At 40.7% G+C, this 20,286-nt stretch overlaps 1 protein-coding gene across 5 annotated transcripts in view; it reads left to right on the forward strand.

The window, feature by feature from the left end:
* neto1l (neuropilin (NRP) and tolloid (TLL)-like 1, like) overlaps window positions 1–19,872 on the forward strand; it is an 81,116-nt gene extending 61,244 nt beyond the window's left edge. Inside the window, exons 7-11 of one of the 5 annotated variants that reach the window (XM_066647054.1) lie at window positions 351–579; window positions 8,377–8,490; window positions 11,229–11,721; window positions 15,977–16,046; window positions 19,098–19,872. In XM_066647054.1, coding sequence (XP_066503151.1) covers window positions 351–579; window positions 8,377–8,490; window positions 11,229–11,721; window positions 15,977–16,037 — 897 coding nt within the window. In that variant the 3' untranslated portion in view covers window positions 16,038–16,046; window positions 19,098–19,872. Of the gene's footprint in view, window positions 1–350; window positions 580–8,376; window positions 8,491–11,228; window positions 11,722–14,147; window positions 14,518–15,976; window positions 16,133–16,917; window positions 17,049–19,097 lie in introns of those variants that run through there. The other 4 variants (XM_066648807.1, XM_066647815.1, XM_066648419.1 and 1 more) reach the window with 4 other exon arrangements.
* Window positions 19,873–20,286: the final 414 nt, after the last annotated feature.

A 20,286-nucleotide genomic window follows, 5' to 3' on the forward strand; every position in this document is an offset into this window, starting at 1 on the left:
GATACAGTGACAGCGGTGGCGTGGACGACGACGACAGATTTATGTTGCTGTTCATGAGGAGAAAAAGGCGATGATATTTACAGCGGGTTAGAGCCGTGCTCTGTGTTACGCCTCCTGCCAAAAGTTTGTGGACACCAAGCTTTGTGAAAGTGTTTTGAACCATGTTTCCGTGATAGTTTGCATTAACCTGGCACCTTCCACCCTGAACATGGTAACGTAGAAGAGATCAACCTCTGTGCTCTATTTCTCCTTCTCTTTTTCTGCTTTCTCTCTTTGCTCTCTCTTCTCTCTTACTCTCCTGCCCTTGTATTCTCTCTCTCTCTCTCTCTCTCTCTCTCTCTCTCTCTCAGATCTACCTGCGTTTCCTGGACTACGAAATGCAGAACTCAAACGAGTGTAAGCGCAACTTTGTGGCAGTGTATGATGGCAGCAGCTCAGTGGAGGATTTGAAGGTGAAGTTCTGCAGCACCGTGGCCAGCGACGTGATGCTGCTGACGGCTCTGGGGGTGGTGCGGATGTGGGTGGACGAGGGCAGTCGCCGCAGCCGCTTCAAAATCCTCTTCACCACCTTCCAAGAGCGTAAGGAATAACCACCACAACCACAACGAACACACACACACACACACAAATCATTACTGTGACATTTACAGATAGGAAAATAGGTTTAGCGTAACTCTGAAACTGTACGTATCGTATTACGGATATGGCCCTATCATAATCATGGGAATAGCTGTAGTTTACGAAAAGGTGTGCAGCACCCCCCTGGAAACAGGTGGAAACAGGTGAATCAAAGTGCTTTACAGAGCGATACAGGAAAATTACAGTAGAATTTAAAAAGTAAAAGAAAATAAAAACAATTAGAAAGTATAAAATAGAATTAAAACAGCATATAAAAATGATTTAAAGCTATTCAGTAAAATGTAAAACAATAAAAACAGAGTAATAAACAAACATGTAGCATAACAATGAAAATGGCCATTATCTGTCTATGGAGACTGATCCTGTGTCACCATGGAGATGGCTGCGAGTGATGTGATATTTAAACTCATAGAACACTGTTTCTTTTCCAACTCTGACTTTTTCTATTTTTAATTTAGTAACAGTGTTTTATTTTATTGTATAATAAAAAGTCAGGTGAGAAAAGTCATGATCAAAGACTAACACGTATCTCCTGAAGGGTACATTTATAAGAGAAGAAAACCTTCTTAACTCTCAATGGAGGTGAATGTAGAAAGATTTTAGCTAAAGGAATTTTGAAGCATTTCTATTGGTCCATTCGTTATGACATTTTCACTGTAATTTCAGTGAAATATCTGTAAAGTCATCCCCAAAAATCCACAAACATGGAGATGCATTGGTCTTTGGACAGTGATGATATTTCCATATGTGTGTGTGTGTTTGTGTGTGTGTGTGTGAGAGAGAGAGACCATTAGAAACACTCCACCATGAGGCTGCTGCTGTTTGGCCTGCAGTCGTCCGAGTGCTGAAACAAATCTGTTTAATGATGTTTTTTTTTTTTTTTTTTTTTTTTTTGGCGAAGGTGTGGTTTATGGCATTTTATTTAACACCTGATCCACTACTGAATGCATTTACACCAACACAGAGAGGAAAACACGACAACACACAGGAGCACACAGCCACACACTCTGCTGTGGTGGTTAAACTCACTGTGCACTGCAACGAGGAGTGAAACACACTGTCGGTGGCGTAAGGCAACTCTCTGCTTTCTGTCTTTCCCCTTCTCTTCATCACCTCATCTGCTTTCTCTTTCTCTCGTTTTTCTTCTCTTTCTGCAACTTCTCAACCTCTCCAGCTACACACTCTCTCTCTGGTCACTTTTTCTTTCCTCTCTCTTTCTCTATCTATCAATTTTCACCCACTTTCGTCCCCTCTAACTTCTTTTTTGTTTGTTTGTTTGTTTTGTGTTTGTTTAGACATCTGCCTGCCTGTTGCATGCTTGTTACTCTCTCTCTCTCTCTCTCTCTCTCTCTCTCTCTCTCTCTCTCTCTCTCTGTGTGTGTGTGTGTGTGTGTGTGTGTGTGTGTGTGTGTGTGTGTACAGTGAATGAACACACAGAAGGTGCTGTTGCCTGGGTAACACTCCTGCACAATGCTCTCTCTCCCTCTCTCAATCTCTCCATCATGTGCTTTCCCTTTTTTCTCCCTGTCCACTCTTCCCCAGCTTCTCCCTCTTGCTTTTCTCCTCAAACCATTGCACTTCCTCTTTCTCTCTATTCCTTCTTTCCCTCTCCTCATCTCTCATTGCTTCTCACATTCTTTCTGTTGTCAAAACAATGTCATTGGACACATAAATAATCATGGGTAATAAACGTGGTAATAAATGTTATAAAGTGTGTTACCTTCTCTCTTTCTCTGCCTGGTGTTTGTGGGTGATGTGGTGCTGTATCAGCACAGAGACCCAGACGTATCAAGTCCGAGTCAGGACTGAGACCAGGACGGATCTAGCCCTTTTCCACCAGCAGAACTCTAGCTCCTCTTCTGGGTCCATTCTTGGGTCCTTGCTGCTCTCCAGAGACCACTTTTCCACTAGTTTTGATGCAAAAAATAGTATTCGTCATCAGCAGGGGGTGCTGTGGGGGCTGGGTTTCAGTGTCGCTGCGTTTGAATTCAGCTCCAGATTCAGGACAGAGTCATGGTTTATCCACTCTCAGATCAGAGAACAGAGAGAACACTGAGAACAGAGAGAGAACGGTGAGAACAACGAGAGAACAGAGAGAAAACAATGAGAACAGTGAGAGAAAAATGACAACAGAAAGAACAGTGAGAGAACAGAGTGAGAACAGAGAGAGATCAGTGAGAGAAGATTGAGAGAACCGAGAGGGAAGAGTGAGAGAAAAGTGAGAACAATGAGAGAACAGTGAAAACAGAGCAAAAACAATGAGAATAGTGAGAGAAAAATGACAACAGAAAAAACAGTGAGAGAACAGAGTGAGATCAGTGAGAGAAGAGTGAGAGAACCGAGAGAGAAGAGTGAGAGAACAGTGAGAACAATGAGAGAACATAGAGAAAACAATGAGAACAGTGAGAGAAAAATAACAACAGAAAGAACAGTGAGAGAACAGAGTGAGAACAGAGAGAGATCAGTGAGAGAAGAGTGAGAGAACTGAGAGAGAACAGAGAGGACAGGGGAAAAATACTTTATTTCAGGCTCTCAGCTATTTCTCAAGCTTCTTTATCTCGACTCACCCATGGAACCTACTGCTGTGGAACAGAACCGATTCCATGTTGATGGAAAAGGGATAATCGAGACCAGGACAGTGGCGCTGAGAACCGCAGGGTAGACCTTTGAATGCTCATAGAAAAATAAGACTGAGTGATCCTTGTCAGCCAATCAGAGCCCAGGTTGGATTGTATTCTATGCGAGTGTATTCACTGTGAATTAGTGATGACAGAAAAGAGTTCTCACACAGAGAAGCCACACTGGGCCCGTCTCCAGAGCAATTTCCTCATCCACCTCACACTGAGACCGAGACCTGACTTTAGAATTACACTCTAGGGTTACATTATTCATTACTGATAAGCATTTGGATCCTTCGTTTCATATTTCAGAGGGCTTCCGGGGTTAAAACCCAAAATCCAGCCATATTTATGCCTCTCCGTGTATCTGTGTGAAATGAAGTGACGGCAGCACTCTGCAGAACAGAAACAGTCCATCTGCTCTTTCATCGGAATTCTCCGGAATGATGGAGCTGAGGAGATGAGGACGCGTCCGAGCACAAGGCCCTGCTTTTATTAGAAGACCATTAGATATTAACTCCTGGAAGAGGGCTGGAATTGATCAGCTTTAATACAGTCTCTCTCTCTCTCTCTCTCTCTCTCTCTCTCTCTTTATTTCTACTCTTTCTCTCTCAATCTTCTGTTTCTGTTTCTTTCTTTTCTCTTTCATTTTGTCTCCCGTCTATCTCTCCCACCTCTGTCTCGTCTACTCTCTACTTCTTTTTCTCTCTTTGTCTTCCCACTCTATCTCCCTCTTTCATTCCTTCTGCATCTTTGTCTTGCTCTCTTCTACTTCTCTCCCTTTTCCTTCCCCACTCTCTCATGTGCTTGTTTTTCTTCTTTCTATTTACCTCTGTATCTCTATCTCTTCTTTATCCTTCCTTCACCACCACCACCACACACACACACACACATACACACACACCCCTCTCGTTTGTTGTTCTGATGGTGATCAGTTCATACAGTAGTGAAGTCCACTGTAACTGTATGTAAAGTTGATGAGCTGCAGATTGTAACCCCCCCTGGTGTTGAGAAAAAGAACTGCACGGTGCTTTAACCACAGCCAGAACATTAGAAACGGAGTGATGAGTCATCCTAATTTCAGCTGCTATTCTTCACCTGGGATCAGCTCTGAAAATGAAAACCTTAATTTATCACCTCTGTAATTCACCACAGCCTGGAGTTTACGGGTTATTTTGGGGAAAGGCCTGTTTTTTGTTTTTTTTTTTAACTCCGAGGGATAAAAAGCTCTGGTGCTGTGAAATACTGAGAACATGAACAACAGAAAGAAACATGAATTGAGATACGTTTGCGGCACAATAGCGTCTTTGTGAAAGTCACTGCTGTGATTTAACTGCTCTAATAACTAAAGCCTGACAATCATTCATTCACTCGTTCATTCGTTCATCTAATGTCACTATTTCATCCTGATCAGTGTCACAGTGGGTCCAGAGCCTACTTAGAATCAATGGACACTGGATACAGTCTGATATACCTTCACACACTCACACAATCACATCTGTGAATACCTTCACACACCCACACACTCTCACACACACATCTGTGAATACCTTCACACACTCACACACTCACATCTATGAATACCTTCACACACTCACACTCACATCTGTGAATACCTTCACACACTCACACACTCACATTTATGAATACCTTCACACACTCACACGCTCACATCAATGAATACCTTCACACACTCACACCTGTGAATACATTCACACACTCACATCTGTGAATACCTTCACACACCCACACACTCACACACACACATCTGTGAATACCTTCACACACTCATCCAGTCACTCACACACTCACACCTGTGGATACCTTCACACACTCACCCAGTCACTCACACACTCACACCTGTGGATACTTTCACACACTCACCCAGTCACTCACACACTCACACCTGTGGATACTTTCACACACTCACCCAGTCACTCATACACTCACATCTGTGGATACTTCCACACACTCACCCAGTCACTCACACACTCACATCTGTGGATACTTCCACACACTCACCCAGTCACTCACACACTCACACCTGTGGATACTTCCACACACTCACACCTGTGGACAGTGTCACACACTCACCCAGTCACACCTGTGGATAGTTTCACACACTCACCCAGTCACTCATACACTCACACCTGTGGATACCTTCACACACTCACCCAGTCACTCACACACTCACACCTGTGGATACTTTCACACACTCACCCAGTCACTCACACACTCACACCTGTGGATACTTTCACACACTCACCCAGTCACTCACACACTCACATCTGTGGATACTTCCACACACTCACCCAGTCACTCACACACTCACATCTGTGGATACTTCCACACACTCACCCAGTCACTCACACACTCACACCTGTGGATACTTCCACACACTCACACCTGTGGACAGTGTCACACACTCACCCAGTCACACCTGTGGATAGTTTCACACACTCACCCAGTCACTCATACACTCACATCTGTGGATACTTTCACACACTCACCCAGTCACTCACACACTCACACCTGTGTATACTTTCACACACTCACCCAGTCACTCACACACTCACACCTGTGGACAGTGTCACACACTCACCCAGTCACTCACACACTCACACCTGTGGACAGTGTCACACACTCACCCAGTCACTCACACACTCATATCTGTGGATACTTCCACACACTCACCCAGTCACTCAAACCTGTTGACAGTTTCACACACTCACCCAGTCACTCACACACTCACACCTGTGGACACTTTCACACACTCACCCAGTCACTCACACACTCACATCTGTGGATACTTCCACACACTCACCCAGTCACTCACACACTCACACCTGTGGATACTTCCACACACTCACCCAGTCACTCACACATTCACACCTGTGGACAGTGTCACACACTCACCCAGTCACTCATCCAGTCACTCACACACTCACACCTGTGGACAGTGTCACACACTCACCCAGTCACTCACACACTCACATCTGTGGATACTTCCACCCACTCACCCAGTCACTCACACACTCACACCTGTGGATACTTTCACACACTCACCCAGTCACTCACACACTCACACCTGTGGATACTTTGACACACTCACCCAGTCACTCACACACTCACACCTGTGGATACTTTCACACACTCACCCAGTCACTCATACACTCACATCTGTGGATACTTCCACACACTCACCCAGTCACTCACACACTCACACCTGTGGACAGTGTCACACACTCACCCAGTCACTCACACACTCACACCTGTGGATACTTCCACAAACTCACCCGGTCACTCACACACTCACACCTGTGGATACTTTCACACACTCACCCAGTCACTCACACACTCACACCTGTGGATACTTTCACACACTCACCCAGTCACTCACACACTCACACCTGTGGATACTTTCACACACTCACCCAGTCACTCATACACTCACATCTGTGGATACTTCCACACACTCACCCAGTCACTCACACACTCACATCTGTGGATACTTCCACACACTCACCCAGTCACTCACACACTCACATCTGTGGATACTTCCACACACTCACCCAGTCACTCACACACTCACATCTGTGGATACTTCCACACACTCACCCAGTCACTCACACACTCACACCTGTGGATACTTCCACACACTCACACATTCACACCTGTGGACAGTGTCACACACTCACCCAGTCACACCTGTGGATAGTTTCACACACTCACCCAGTCACTCACCTGTAGACACTGTCACACACTGAAGGTTCCTGGTCATATTTAGCATTAAAGTCCTGCTCTGAAAAGACATCCGTGAATATTGCACCTGACCTCAGTGTCAGAGTTAATGAATTTATTAAAGGATCTGGATCTAATCTCCACATATGGCTTTTATTTCATTTATATTTGAACAGCTGGATTAAAATTCATGCAGGAGTCTAGAGAGAAGAAAAGGCCAGATTTGAGTAATGTGTTTAATGTGTTACTAAATCTGATATCAGGGCCCAGATGTGCACAGAGTCACCAGATGTGTTCAGGACATGAGTGTTACCTACTATGTGTTTTTAAATAGAAGGTGTTTGTAGAAGGACATTTAACTCTTTATTGTTCCTAATTTCAGCCTGTTGTGAGGTAAATCCACTCTCGTTTACATGAGTGTGTGGCGACTGAATATTACCACAATGCAGATGTTATATTGTTTTTCTCCCTATGTTTCCTCATATTTTTGTAAACATTTTCCTGTTAATTTTGAATTCATTTGAAAGTCATTTGAATTCAATTCATTCATCTTTTTATCTTCTGTAAGCGCTTCCTTCTGATCGGCGTCACACTGGGTCCGACTGCAAGGCAGCAACACACACCCGGCGGATACTCCTTTCAAGTGGTGTCGGTTTTATCATAAAAATGAGCTTCCCACCAGGAGGAGCCACATGGACATCCTCTGAAGTCCGACACATCGGAAATTTTGATACAGCACGAAATGGTCGAGTTGAGATTTAAACACCATTTTGTCGCTGTCCAAAGAAAAACATGAATCTCCCAAAATAGTAACTTTACAGGAGAAGGAATAAACCTTCTTAACCCTCAGTGGAAGTCAATGTAAAAAGATTTAATTCGGACTAATTTTGGAGTGTTTCTATTGGTCAGTTCATCGTGAAATTTACACACAGTCTGAAGGACATCAAATGATGCCGTAAACTAAACATCTGCAAAAAAAAATAGAGATATATGCTTTTCAGCAAGAACTCAAAAAATAGTGTACAGTTTGTACTTAACTCTAATGTAATGTCAGTTTTGAACATCCACAATGAACTCAAAAACTGTAGAAAGGCTAAAATCAACACGAAGCTGCATAGAAATGCTTGACAGCATCCTTGATTTTTTAACTTCCCACACAAACCATATGAACTCAAACAAGCTTAGGGAAAGAGTTGGACCTCGGAGAAAACTACCACACGAGTTGCACTTGAAAGCAGCAAGAGAGCCGGTCAATCACAGGGCAGCAGTTCAGTTCAGTTCAGTTGAATAAAACTGAACCCTTGTGTGTGTGATATTGAGCCGTTTGCTAATTCCTACCAGTTTCTGATGTTGTTTTCCCTCTGTTCCTCTGCTCCAGCCCCCTGCGAGGCAGATACTTTTTTTTGTCACAGCAACATGTGCATCAACAACTCACTGGTGTGCAACGGAGTCCAAAACTGTGTGTACCCCTGGGACGAGAACCACTGTAAGGGTGAGTAGGAGCCTTACAGTAATAAAGTGCCACTTTAATGTGATCACAGTTGTAATATTTTAGAGCCAGAACACCAAGTGTCCCCTAGATTTACACTATAGGGCCAACGGCTCGTAGAGACTCTCTGGTCCATTGTTGTATGTTTGAAAGAAAGGTATGAGCTGGAGTTTGTTCATTTTTTGCTGATGTGAGTCTCTCTTTTCTGCCACGTAAACAATAGCGAGGTCGGGTATTGGTGTTGGATTGGTTGTGACATTCCAGCTCATCCCACAGGTACTGCATGCAGGTCCATGACTCCACAATCAAATGCTGGGAAAATTAAACCTCACTAACCCACAATTGGCTTTTGACATTCTCTGGAGTGAAGGATCCCTCTGCATTATTTTGGTGTAAGGTGGAGTCCTGAAACTAGCCTCCACCATCAGTACACTGTCAGAAATAAGTACTGTACAGGTACATTATTGTCACTAAAGGTATATTTAAAGGTACAGCACTGGTGTTAAAGTCCTGTTGTGTTCAATAAAGGTTCATTACATTCTCTTCTCCAGAAGGAGAGGGGGATCTCTGTAATCTTCCATTATACAACTGTGGAGATTATAAGAACTTAATATAAATCATGGACATGAAATGAGGCGTATGAATACGACTTTAAAATCTACAAATAATATAGAAAATGGTATAATTATGTTTGTTAACTAAAGGTACTGAAAAAGTACCACATCTGACCTCAGCAATACACTCAGGCCATCACATCCTCTGCAGAGTTTCCCACATCTCCTCTAAAGCCTTCCCAGAGAAGTAGAGGCCGTCACTGCTGCCCAGATGAACAAACTCTTCACACACACACTTCAATTCAGAAGACCTTTGCTCATATTATGTATTTAGCACTGGATGAAAAAGTCTTACTTTCATTATAACAGTCCTATAGTTGTTCCTGGGAATCACTGGAGTCTTGAAAGCGCCTCTGTGAATTTTAAGGCCTCAGAGAAACAAATGTTTTCACCCGCAGCCACTCGTTTATCTCACAACGCCTGCATTCAGGTCAGATATGAAAATAACCGTGATTTATTGGAGCTGTCTGAGCACCTGTGGGTTTTTTATCGCACACTGCCACAGTGAGCCTCAAGCTGAATATCATCGCTCTCCTAAAAAAATGGAACTCCACGGTTTTTCATTTTAATTTTCCTACATCATTAGAAAACAGGAGCTATGCTTTGCACCGAGGGAAACTTGGACCAATAGAAATGACTTGGAATAAAGTCGCTTTATATTAAATAGCATTAGAAATAATGATAATTCATGCTGTATTTTATAAAGATGCCACTTTGGAGATGTGTGGGGTTTGTTTGTAGAAACTTCAGTGGCGTCTGTTTGTGCTGTTGGTGCAGAAAAATTTAGACACAGCTCATGAGTCGCAGATTTGGCTGTGAATCCGTCTGCAGTTTCTTTCTCAGTGAAACACGTGGACCATAAAACAACATGTTTCCTATTACAAAGACTGTCTCTCCGTGCTGTAGCTACACTTCAGTAAGCTTCAAATTTATAGCCCTCAGGATCACTATCCAGCAGTATATCTCTATATATACACAACACGGCCAAAAACTCATGGATACCTGCTCCTCCGACATTTTATTCTGTATTTTATTCAGTAGTTTAGCTTTGTCTGTGCTAAATTAACAGCTTCTGGGAAGGATTTTAGTAAATGTTGGGAAATTATTGTGAGGATTTGATGGCATTTTGCCTTTGCAAGAACATTAGTGAGGTCAGCACAGAAAATCATTAAGCAGCGCACATGAGCCTAAGGTCACCTTGTTCAATGCCAAGTGTGGGCTAGAAGGGTGTAACCCCCTTGTGGACACCTTTTCAACCAACATTTCTCTTGAAATGAAGGGTATTTCTCCGGAGTTTGTTCTTCTTTGCTGCAGCATCAGCTTTTAGCCTTCCAGGAATTTCATTTGGGAATCAGGTGGCAGTCAAAAGAGCATCAAAAATGACCTTCACGACTTTAGTTTGCTGCTCTCAAGTCGGTTTACATTGGAAACCAGTCTACTGTGTTTATGAAGCCCCAGTGTCTGTAAATGAGTTAAAAAGCAAAGTGTCTCGGTCTAGTGTGCTAATATTTCTCCTCTATCTCTGTCTCTCTCTCTGCTCATGGCAGAATTATCTGGAGGTTTTTTTTACTCCAAACATTTAAAAGCAATTCCTTTTCCATAGGTGGATAATACTGATTATTTATGGTGTAATTGTTTCCAAATTCGGGAGACTGCTAACTGCATTAATGAACGAGTTACAGAGTTAAATTCCAGCGACATCCAAACAAGAGTTGTTTTTGTTCCTCAAACATACCGTTCCACCTTAAAAGATACAGAGCTTCTGAAAGTTAACAAACCAGAGAGAACTGGGTTTCCCAACAATCGTAGACGTCCCCTTTGTGTGTGTGTGTGTTTTCACAAGAAGTGTTCTCCCTGTGTCTGCGCGGGTTTCCTCCTCGCAGTCCAAACACACACGTTGGTAGGTGGACTGGCTACTTGACAGTGTACATAGGTTTGTGTGTGTGAGTGAACGTGAGAGTGCGTGGTTGGTGAACTGGGTAAGTGGTTGTAGACAATGAATGAATGAATGAATGAACAAGACAATGTAACTCAACCCACATTTTTTGCCTACAACTGCATCTAATCAGTTTCAGTTCAGATTCCTAACTCATCTGGTGTGTGTATATATCATTATTGTGTGTCCAGAGAAGAGGAAGACGAGTTTGCTGGACAACCTGAGCAACACAAATGGTGCAATCATCGGGGTGACATGCTGCGTGGTGCTGGTGCTGTTGGCCGTGTCCGTGACCGTGCAGATAAAGCAGCCCAGGAAGAAGCTGGTGCTGCGGCGGGACGATCTGGACACCACCGTGTTTCAGGAGGTTTTCCAGGAGCCGCCCCATTACGAGCTGTGTGCCCTCCGCAGCGCCACCGAGCTGACAGACGAGCTGGAGAGCGTCCAGCGTATCCGTCGGGCCTCGTCGCGCTGCGTTTACGAACACCACTGTGGCTCCACCCCCGAGAGCCAGCCCCCACCGCCTCCCGGCCGCCCGCTGCTGCCCCCTGCGGGACAGAGCCGCCGCAGCATCCTCGTCATGAAGCACAGCTACTCGCAGGACGCCTGCGAACTGGACGATGAAATGGACGACGTCCCGTCCACCAGTCACCGCCTCGCCAGGCACGACAAGGCCGTGCAGCGGTCAGTATCCATCGACTTCTGATGGACTTTCCTCTGTTTTTCTCATTTTTTTCATTTTTCTTACACATTTGATCATTTTTTCACTTTTCAGTCCTTTTTTTGTTGTTTAAGAGGAAGCAAAGGACTTCTGACTTTCATTTCCTGTTCATTTGTTTCTTTTTGTTCATTTTTAATACTTCGTTCAGCTTTTTTTGTCTTTTCTTTTGTCCATAAATTATTTTTTTTCCTTTTGTAATTGTTTCTGTTCCCAGATCAGGTTACACACAAGACTATTAATATATACACAACACTCAACCATAACATTATGACCCCTCCTTGTTTCTACACAGCTTCACTGACCACACAGGAGCATTGTCTACAATTACAGACTGTAGTCCCGAATCGCTTGTTGTATCTAACAGACTGGACAGTGAGTTTAAAAATTCCAACAGCACTGCTGTGTCTGATCCACTCGTACCAGTGCAACACACACTAATGCTGCTGTGTGGTCAGTGGAGCTGAGAGAATGGACAATGACTGTGGAAAAAAGGAGGTGGTCATAATGTTATGGCTGACTGGTGTATGTATATAAAGAGTTGGTGTTGAGAGGGTCCAAAAGTGTGAGATCACATTGAAAATCAGCCTTTTCATTTGTTTCAATCTGGAAATAATGTAAATGACATTTTTAATAAAAGATTTAGAAGCATCTTCACTTTGTTTTGAAAATTTAAATAAAAAAATGTGATTGTTTTTTATACTGATCTCTTCCTCTGAAGCTGATATTCAGAGCTTAAATTAAAAGAGGACCTTCCCAGATAATAATAAATGCTGAAATTCTTGAAAAAACATATTTTATTTTTCAATGAAATTGAAATATTATGTAATATTATCCATAATAATAAGTTGCATTTTATTAGAAAATAATGCAAAATAGAAGCATTATCATTAGTGGTCTCAGACTTTTTTGACCCCACTGGACAGTTCTGTGCAAAAGTTTCTACAGTTCTTTTGAAAAATTACATGTTTTGTTGTTTTTCTGAGCGAAAAACAGACACAGCATCTTTAAAAATGAGAAAGTGGAGCCACCTTGTGAGAATTTTTGGCATGAGTGAGGATGTACATGAGTGAGTCAGTGAGTCACTATGTATGTGAGTGAGTGACTGTGTATTGAAAGTGACTGAGTGGGTGAGAGTGGTTGAGTTAGTGAGTATATACATGTATGAGTGAGTGAGTTAGTGAGTGGAAATGAGTATTTGAGTGGGTGAATGAATGAGTATGTGAGTGAGCGAGTGAATATGTACAGGGTGAATCAAAAGCCAAAGGACACCCTTTTACCTGAATAGCCCAGCAAGTAAAGGAGTGAAGGCCTATCTTTTAGGCTACGTTCAGAACATTCCCGCCATCTTGAAAGCCGCCATATTGAATCAAGGGCAAATTTCTCCAGTGGAAAAGTGGTCATGTAGCATATCATATGATGTAGCACATTTTTGTGCAGTTTCTGTTTATTTGCGTTAAATTATTGGAAATGAATATCAAATGTACCATAACTTTTGCACAGGCCACTTTCCTCTTCCCAGAAAGTCCCATAATAAACAGTGATATTTATTGAAATAAAATATCACTTAGGGCAGCACTGTGGTGCAGCTGGTAGTGTGTTGCAGTCACACAGCTCCAGGGTCCTGGAGGTTGTGGGTTTGAGTCCTGCTCCGGGTGACTGTCTGTGAGGAGTGTGGTGTGTTCTCCCTGTGTCTGTGTGGGTTTCCTCCGGGTGAGTGTCTGTGAGGAGTGTGGTGTGTTCTCCCTGTGTCTGCGTGGGTTTCCTCCGGGTGACTGTCTGTGAGGAGTGTGGTGTGTTCTCCCTGTGTCTGTGTGGGTTTCCTCCGGGTGCTCCGGTTTCCTCCCACGCTCCAAAAACACACCTTGGTAGGTGGATTGGCGACTCAAAAGTTTCCATAGGTGTGAGTGAATGTGTGTGTGTGTTGCCCTGTGAAAAACTGGCACCCAATGATTCCGGGTAGGCGCCGGACCCACCGTGACCCTGAACTGGATAAGCAGTAACAGATAATGAATGAATGAGTGAAATATCACTTAGAAAATCAACAAAAGCATGGCGTACCCAAACCTTTGCACTTGACTGTATAAACACAGTGTTCAACAACAAATAACATAAAGAATGTGCACTGGGTGTTATTATAATCAATATATTTGCATCCTTAAATACTGCTGTTGTGAACAGTTATAAAGTACATGCGTATATAGAATATGTACAGTTTAAATGTCAGCAGTGCATATATTACATTACTATCTAATAATTTATTCTTTTTAATGCAGTCTCAGGCCTCATTTTAATTTAAAGAGGCTGATTAAATGGCAAAGGAAAAAGCCTAAAGGCAACACAAGGTCCAGGCTCTATTTGAGTTACTGCTCAAATCTCTTTATATGTCTAGATTCCAGCAACTTTACGGGATAAAGTGCCCATTTATTGAAGGTCATCTGCATTCTACCGGATGCATGAAGACACCTCTGGACCCTAACTGACCAACAGACACCTCTTTTGTTCAGAGGTTTATGTTTGATTTTTTTGTTTTGTTTTTCTGTTTTTCTGTTCAATATCTGTACAAACCTGTTTTTACTTTTTATTCTCTACACAAAGGGCTCGCAGGTTTGGTCGATGATTCCTTCAGATGTCTTTTTACGGCTATACGTACAGGCCAACTTGATTTGTCTATGAATAACATATAAAAGGAAATGTATACTTTCAGATACTTAAGTTGTTATAGTGAAAAAAAATTGCAAAATCTAGCATGAATTCTGAGTTTGAGATCAGTTTACACTGAGTTTTGCTCCCTTACTGCTTGAGAGTTTAGATGTTAACAAGCGGTAAACTAAGACCCTGTTTTCACCTGGTCGTTTCCTTTAATTTGTATCTGGATCATAACCTGACGAGACAATGAAGGTGTCTTCTTCTGCATTCAGCATCGTGCCCATTTAAGGAGATCTGGGTCTAAGCTCCATTTCTCTATGACAGAAAGGAATGAGATTTTCCTCTAAATATCACTGCTCTGAAATATGGGGACAGTAAACTGGACATATGACAAAAATCACTTGTTTAGTGCACATGCACATCAATGTGTGGAACTGGAGCCCTCCAACCTACACACTGTGAAACAAGACCACGCAGTCAGTCTTAAGTGCAATGCCTAAGTCAGAAAACATGGGATAAAACCAGCCGCTCTGATTCTGCTCTGCTTCTGACGTCGAGACTTTAGAATTGCCCCGCCCCCTCGTCTGAGTCTGTCCAATCACAGCGCTGGACACGTGTTTATGTGAGAGCACAAAGGTGAGGTTAAACACAGCAAAACAGACACAATGAGCACACAGAAATAAGAGCACTTAGTAAAAACGGAACCAAGAGAAACTGGCTAAAAACCAGAGCTTCTGCTCCTCACTGCTGTGCGCTCGGGGTGAACAGTGAGCGGCTCATTATCATTTAAAGGAACAGGTGCAGAAAGCAGGCGTTCTGAAGAGGGCTGTTTACACAGGGGGAGAACACTGCTGTTGGGGCTCATGGCGTTTGGACCAAAGCAGGTCACAGTCGTTTCATTAAGAACCAGAACTGTGTTCCACTGTAGAGAAGAATGAGAATATGTCAGCTGTAAAGAGCAGGAATATGCATAATGCTACATGAGCTATGAGCAAGCTAACAGTCTACACAGAATTGATGCCATGTGAAAATACATCCACTGTTGAACAGTACGACATATCAACTCCAGCTAAAATAACAGGATAGATTCACCATGTGGAGAAGGGTGTGGTCCAGTGGGTGGAGTCTTACTAATATACAAAATACAAAAGGGGCAGGAGTCACAGTAGTGGGAGGAGTTTTGATTAACGAGTGTGTCTTTTTTGAGATTAATGTATCTATACTTGTATAAAATCTGGTTAAAACGAATCTCACACCAATTCCATGAGCAGTTTGATGGATCAGATTTATTGTTTTTTTTCCACCTGTATGTTTCTGTAATCCTAATACTCAGCACTCATGAGACGACCAGGTGCAAACAGGGTCTAACTTTAAAAGAAGTAGAAGAAAGCCAGTTATTTGCATGCACATTGTGTGTGCTATGTTCAGTGATACTGAGAACCTGTCTCCTCCCGTGTGTGTGCATGCGGAGAGATGCCCAGAACTCAGATCAAGTGTGACTGATATTTCTTTCTATGCAAGAACACACATTGAGATATGAAATGATTAAATGTAAGAGCGGTGATATTTCAGGTTCTGCCTCATTGGGTCTCTAAGCAAACATGAGTCAGAGTACAACACAACTAGGGTGTGAGACAATCAGGTAAGACCTTTATTTTTAACAGAATACAAGTCCTTGATTTCTTATTATGTGTAGTCATCGTGATTCAGTGTTTTTTTTTTTTTTGTTCTTTTTCTCGGGTTTTTGTTTGTATTTGCTTTCTTTTTCATGCTCATGAAGATGGTTGGCATTTGGATGTGAAACCATCGGGACTGTCCTGTGAAATTTTCTTTGTTCCTTTTGCATTTTTATTTTTTAAAGTTTACTCTTTTATGTGGTCGTTGGCTTGTGTGCATGGAGAGTTTATAAGTTTCTGTTTCAGTGTTGAATTTCTTAAGCCAGACAGGAATAAATTTAAAGGAAATGTTTTAAAAATGAATGCACTGAAATGACTTAATTCAAATGTGTGCATCAATTGCACATTAATAAAATATATCACACATTTATATAATAAATAAGAATGCTAATAGCTAAACCCATTCTGACAAAATTATTTTTATAAATATGTTATATGTTTTATTCATGTGGAAACAGTTTACACATTTGAGTAAAGTTAAAGTAACACAATTATTCAGTGTGCAGAAAAGCACAAGACATTATAATGCAACATCTGTGTGTGTGTGTGTATGAGTTCACATGCATAAATGATGAGTTTCAACCCAGAGTTAAGACCTTGCCTGTCACAACACAGATTTACAAAAACCATACATGTTAAAAATTAATAGCAGCAGGGAATGAACTGGCGGAAAAGCATTGGCTCTTATTGTCTGCGATGGTGCATTGATGTTGCTTCATTAAGCGTATTGTGTGTGTATGTGTGTGTATGTGCTTTGTGTTGTTTTGTAACATATGCTCTGTTGTTGTGTGTCTTCGCACGTGTTTTACATTGTGTTGCATTGTCTCCATCATGTAGACTTCTAGAGAATAGTGCGATCCTGGATCAGTACGAACGAGCCTCAGTGAAATACGAAAACATGGAGCGGAGGTTTACGGCAGCGTGATGAGTTGGACATCTTAGAGACGAGCGTAGAACACAACACAGACGTAAATATCTCTGAGAAATGGACATGGACGTGGTAGAAAAGGAAAAAGACATGCTTCAATTCCCCTAAACTTGAATTTAGCAATTTAGTCAGTCGCCCTTTTATCAACGGTTTTTAAAGTCTGAAGATGTCAAATGTTATTTTTTGGGAAATTATTTAAAAAAAACTGTGAATTCCTGTTCATGATGTAGTGCATGGTTTTGTTATTTTGACATTAATTATGTTTGTTTTCTATGTACACTGGATAAACTCTCAGTATTGCCCATGGTTTTGATTCCCGTTATATATTCTACATATATTTCATCCATATAGAAGCATTTTTGCATGTTTGCATCTATCGGGCATTAAATTTAACAACTGATCACACACGTATCTTACACAGAACTACTTTATTGTAGAATCTAAGGAACAGCATTGTGATTTAAACTTAAACCCCTTTAAAAAGGCTAATTTTGTACTAACATATGCATGCTAAACCCTTAAAGAAACACGGTGCGGCAATCATAATTTAAGAATGATTTATATGACATTACTCTGAAAAAACAAATAAACAAAAAATAAAAACAATTTAAAAAAACAGGTGACCCAAAATACTATTATTTGCCACATTTTAGTGGCACATTAACTTTGTAAGCAAAGCTTTTTAGCTGTCTAAAAGTTGGACACTGTACCACCTTAAACACTAAGTTTATGTTTGTGTTTGCTTTATTAAATGAATGAAACGATACATTTTGGCAAATTGAAGTATTATATCCCTCGTCCTAAATCTTCAATCTTCTAAAAAATCAGAAACAGATGCAGTAATGTGATCGCTCTAATCTGAAATATTGCTGTTAGCATGTTGATTAGCACTTTGTGCTAAATTGAATAAATGCATTTCCAGTTTGAACGACAAATTGTTTGTATGTTTCCTCTGATACTAACATCTATGATTCTCTGTTAAAATTTAGTGCTGGCAACTTATTTTGTCACTAATTTGAATGATTTTTGAAAACATTTCCTCTGTCCCTAAGTGATCCAAATTAATAAAGTATATAAAAAAATTATTTTAAATAATTAAAAGAATAATTAATTAATTAAAAAGAATAATTCTGTTAATTCTCTCTGAAAAGGAAACTTTAGCAAAGACCATAGCACAAGTGACAAATAAGATGTAGATATATACTATATAAAATAGCCAGAATGTTTGCATTATGCTTTTTGCATAATATATAACGTTTGGCTTTATATTTTCACCCAGGCATTTGAACTCGTGTTATTATTTGAGAAATTAATAATTTCTTTTAGTACCACATCACAAAGGCAAGCTATTATTTCATGTATTATATACTTTTAATTTTTCTTAAATTAATCGGATCTATTTGCTTAAATATACCGTAAAATTTGTGTAACAGGAATGTTCAAGAAAATCATGCTAATGTGGCTATAAAAGACAATGAATTTAGCCACTACCAGTTAGCATGATGTCATAAGTGCCATAAATATACACTGGTAAGTGCTATAGGATGTGCCTATGCACTTTCATTCATTGTTAGCAATGTCCTTAGCATGTAGCAACACTGGCACTATCCCTTTAATTTGTATTAGCATTGTCAGAACAAAACCTTGTATCACCAATATGGTAGCTTTTCCAAAAAAAAAAAAAAAAGAGAGACAATATTGGAGATAAAAGGTTTTGTTCAGAGTTCCTACAACCTGATATTTGGAACCATGTTTTCTATTTTTCATGTGCAACATTCAGTGAAGATGTTACGTCATGTTGTCACTGTAGCAACAAAACCTTGTATCTCCAAAATGATAACATTACCAGAGAAGGACAACTTTGAATGGAAGTGAATGGAACCAGACGTCATTCAAAGTCTGTTTGGAACTTTTTTATTGGTCTGTTCATCATGTAATTTGGGTACACTGGAGCATCTGGAGTTTTCAGATAATTGAAATAAAATGAATGGAAAAAGGTTTTGTTTCTGTCAGGGACTATATGTAACGTCAAGGAGAAAATGGTGGATTTTCGGGGGTTTACCTAATAGTGTTTTCGATTTTTCTACAGGATGCTTCATTGTCCTGCATCTTTCCAAGTTTGAAAACTTAAGGACAAACTCGTAGCTCCATTCTCCAGACAGGACTGTTGCTTTTGGAGAATTTTAACAGCAATGTGGTTGAATTTCTCTGTTTGTCTTGAGCCTCTTGATTTTGGGCCGATGGCACTAACTTGTTCTTTTACACTGACTTCAAAACTGATAAAACTGAACTTTATTATCTCAGAGTCTGGAAGGTAGGCATCTGTCTGCAACTCCAGACAAAGAACTAATACCCGGGGGGTTGTAGGGGTGTTACTTGGGGCTAGGAATGTTTTTCAGGGATTTATTTTTCATTCCATGTTCATGTTTGTTAAGTTTTTTGTTTTCTTTTTTTTCATTGTGTGGAATATAAATCTGATGGTTTTTCTCTTGTGTCTGTTACAAAACAAAATAAAATGCTAAAATATCAATAATTATATCAGTACTGAATGTCTATGCCAATTTGTACGTTTCCTAAAGCAAATTAGCTTATCAACTGATAAGCAGATGCTAGTTATTTAAATCTGATCAGATTTTATGTGATTTGTTTTTCAATCTCAACCACAATCAATAGAAATCAATCAGCGGGTCTTGTCTATGCATACGTTAATAGAACAACAACATAAAAAATGTTATTGATAATGAAAGTTATTGACCGGTGACATGAAAGTAGATTACATCAGGTTTTTCTTTAGTTTTTTATTAAAATGACATGTCTGTATGTTTGTTTTATTAAAGGTCTTTATTTGATTCACTACACAAAACCTGGACATATTGTTTTCAATAAAGTTACATGAAGAATTCTGTCTAATTATTATTGCTTCAAACTGCTTCAAATTGCTTCAAATTTTCTTCATTATATTAATCCATTTTAATGTTTGTGTAATATGTGACACGCTGCAGTGCCAAAACCTGAAACATTTTAAAAATTAATTTAGTTCATTCATTGGTGCAGGATCCAAAACTGATCTTATATAAACTGCAAAAGATGCAATATCTTGTAAACATTTGATTTAATAGGACAAGTATCTGCATTCACTGCACTCAAAACACTACAACTCCCATGATCCTCTGCTACGCTGTGAAGTCAACAGAAATCAGGTCTAAACGTCCCATTTTCAACAAAGATAAAAGTATCTCAAAATATAAAATAACAGTGCATTTTGTTTTCACACATAC

This window comes from Hoplias malabaricus, chromosome 1, assembly GCF_029633855.1.
Source record: "Hoplias malabaricus isolate fHopMal1 chromosome 1, fHopMal1.hap1, whole genome shotgun sequence".
NCBI lineage: Eukaryota > Metazoa > Chordata > Actinopteri > Characiformes > Erythrinidae > Hoplias > Hoplias malabaricus.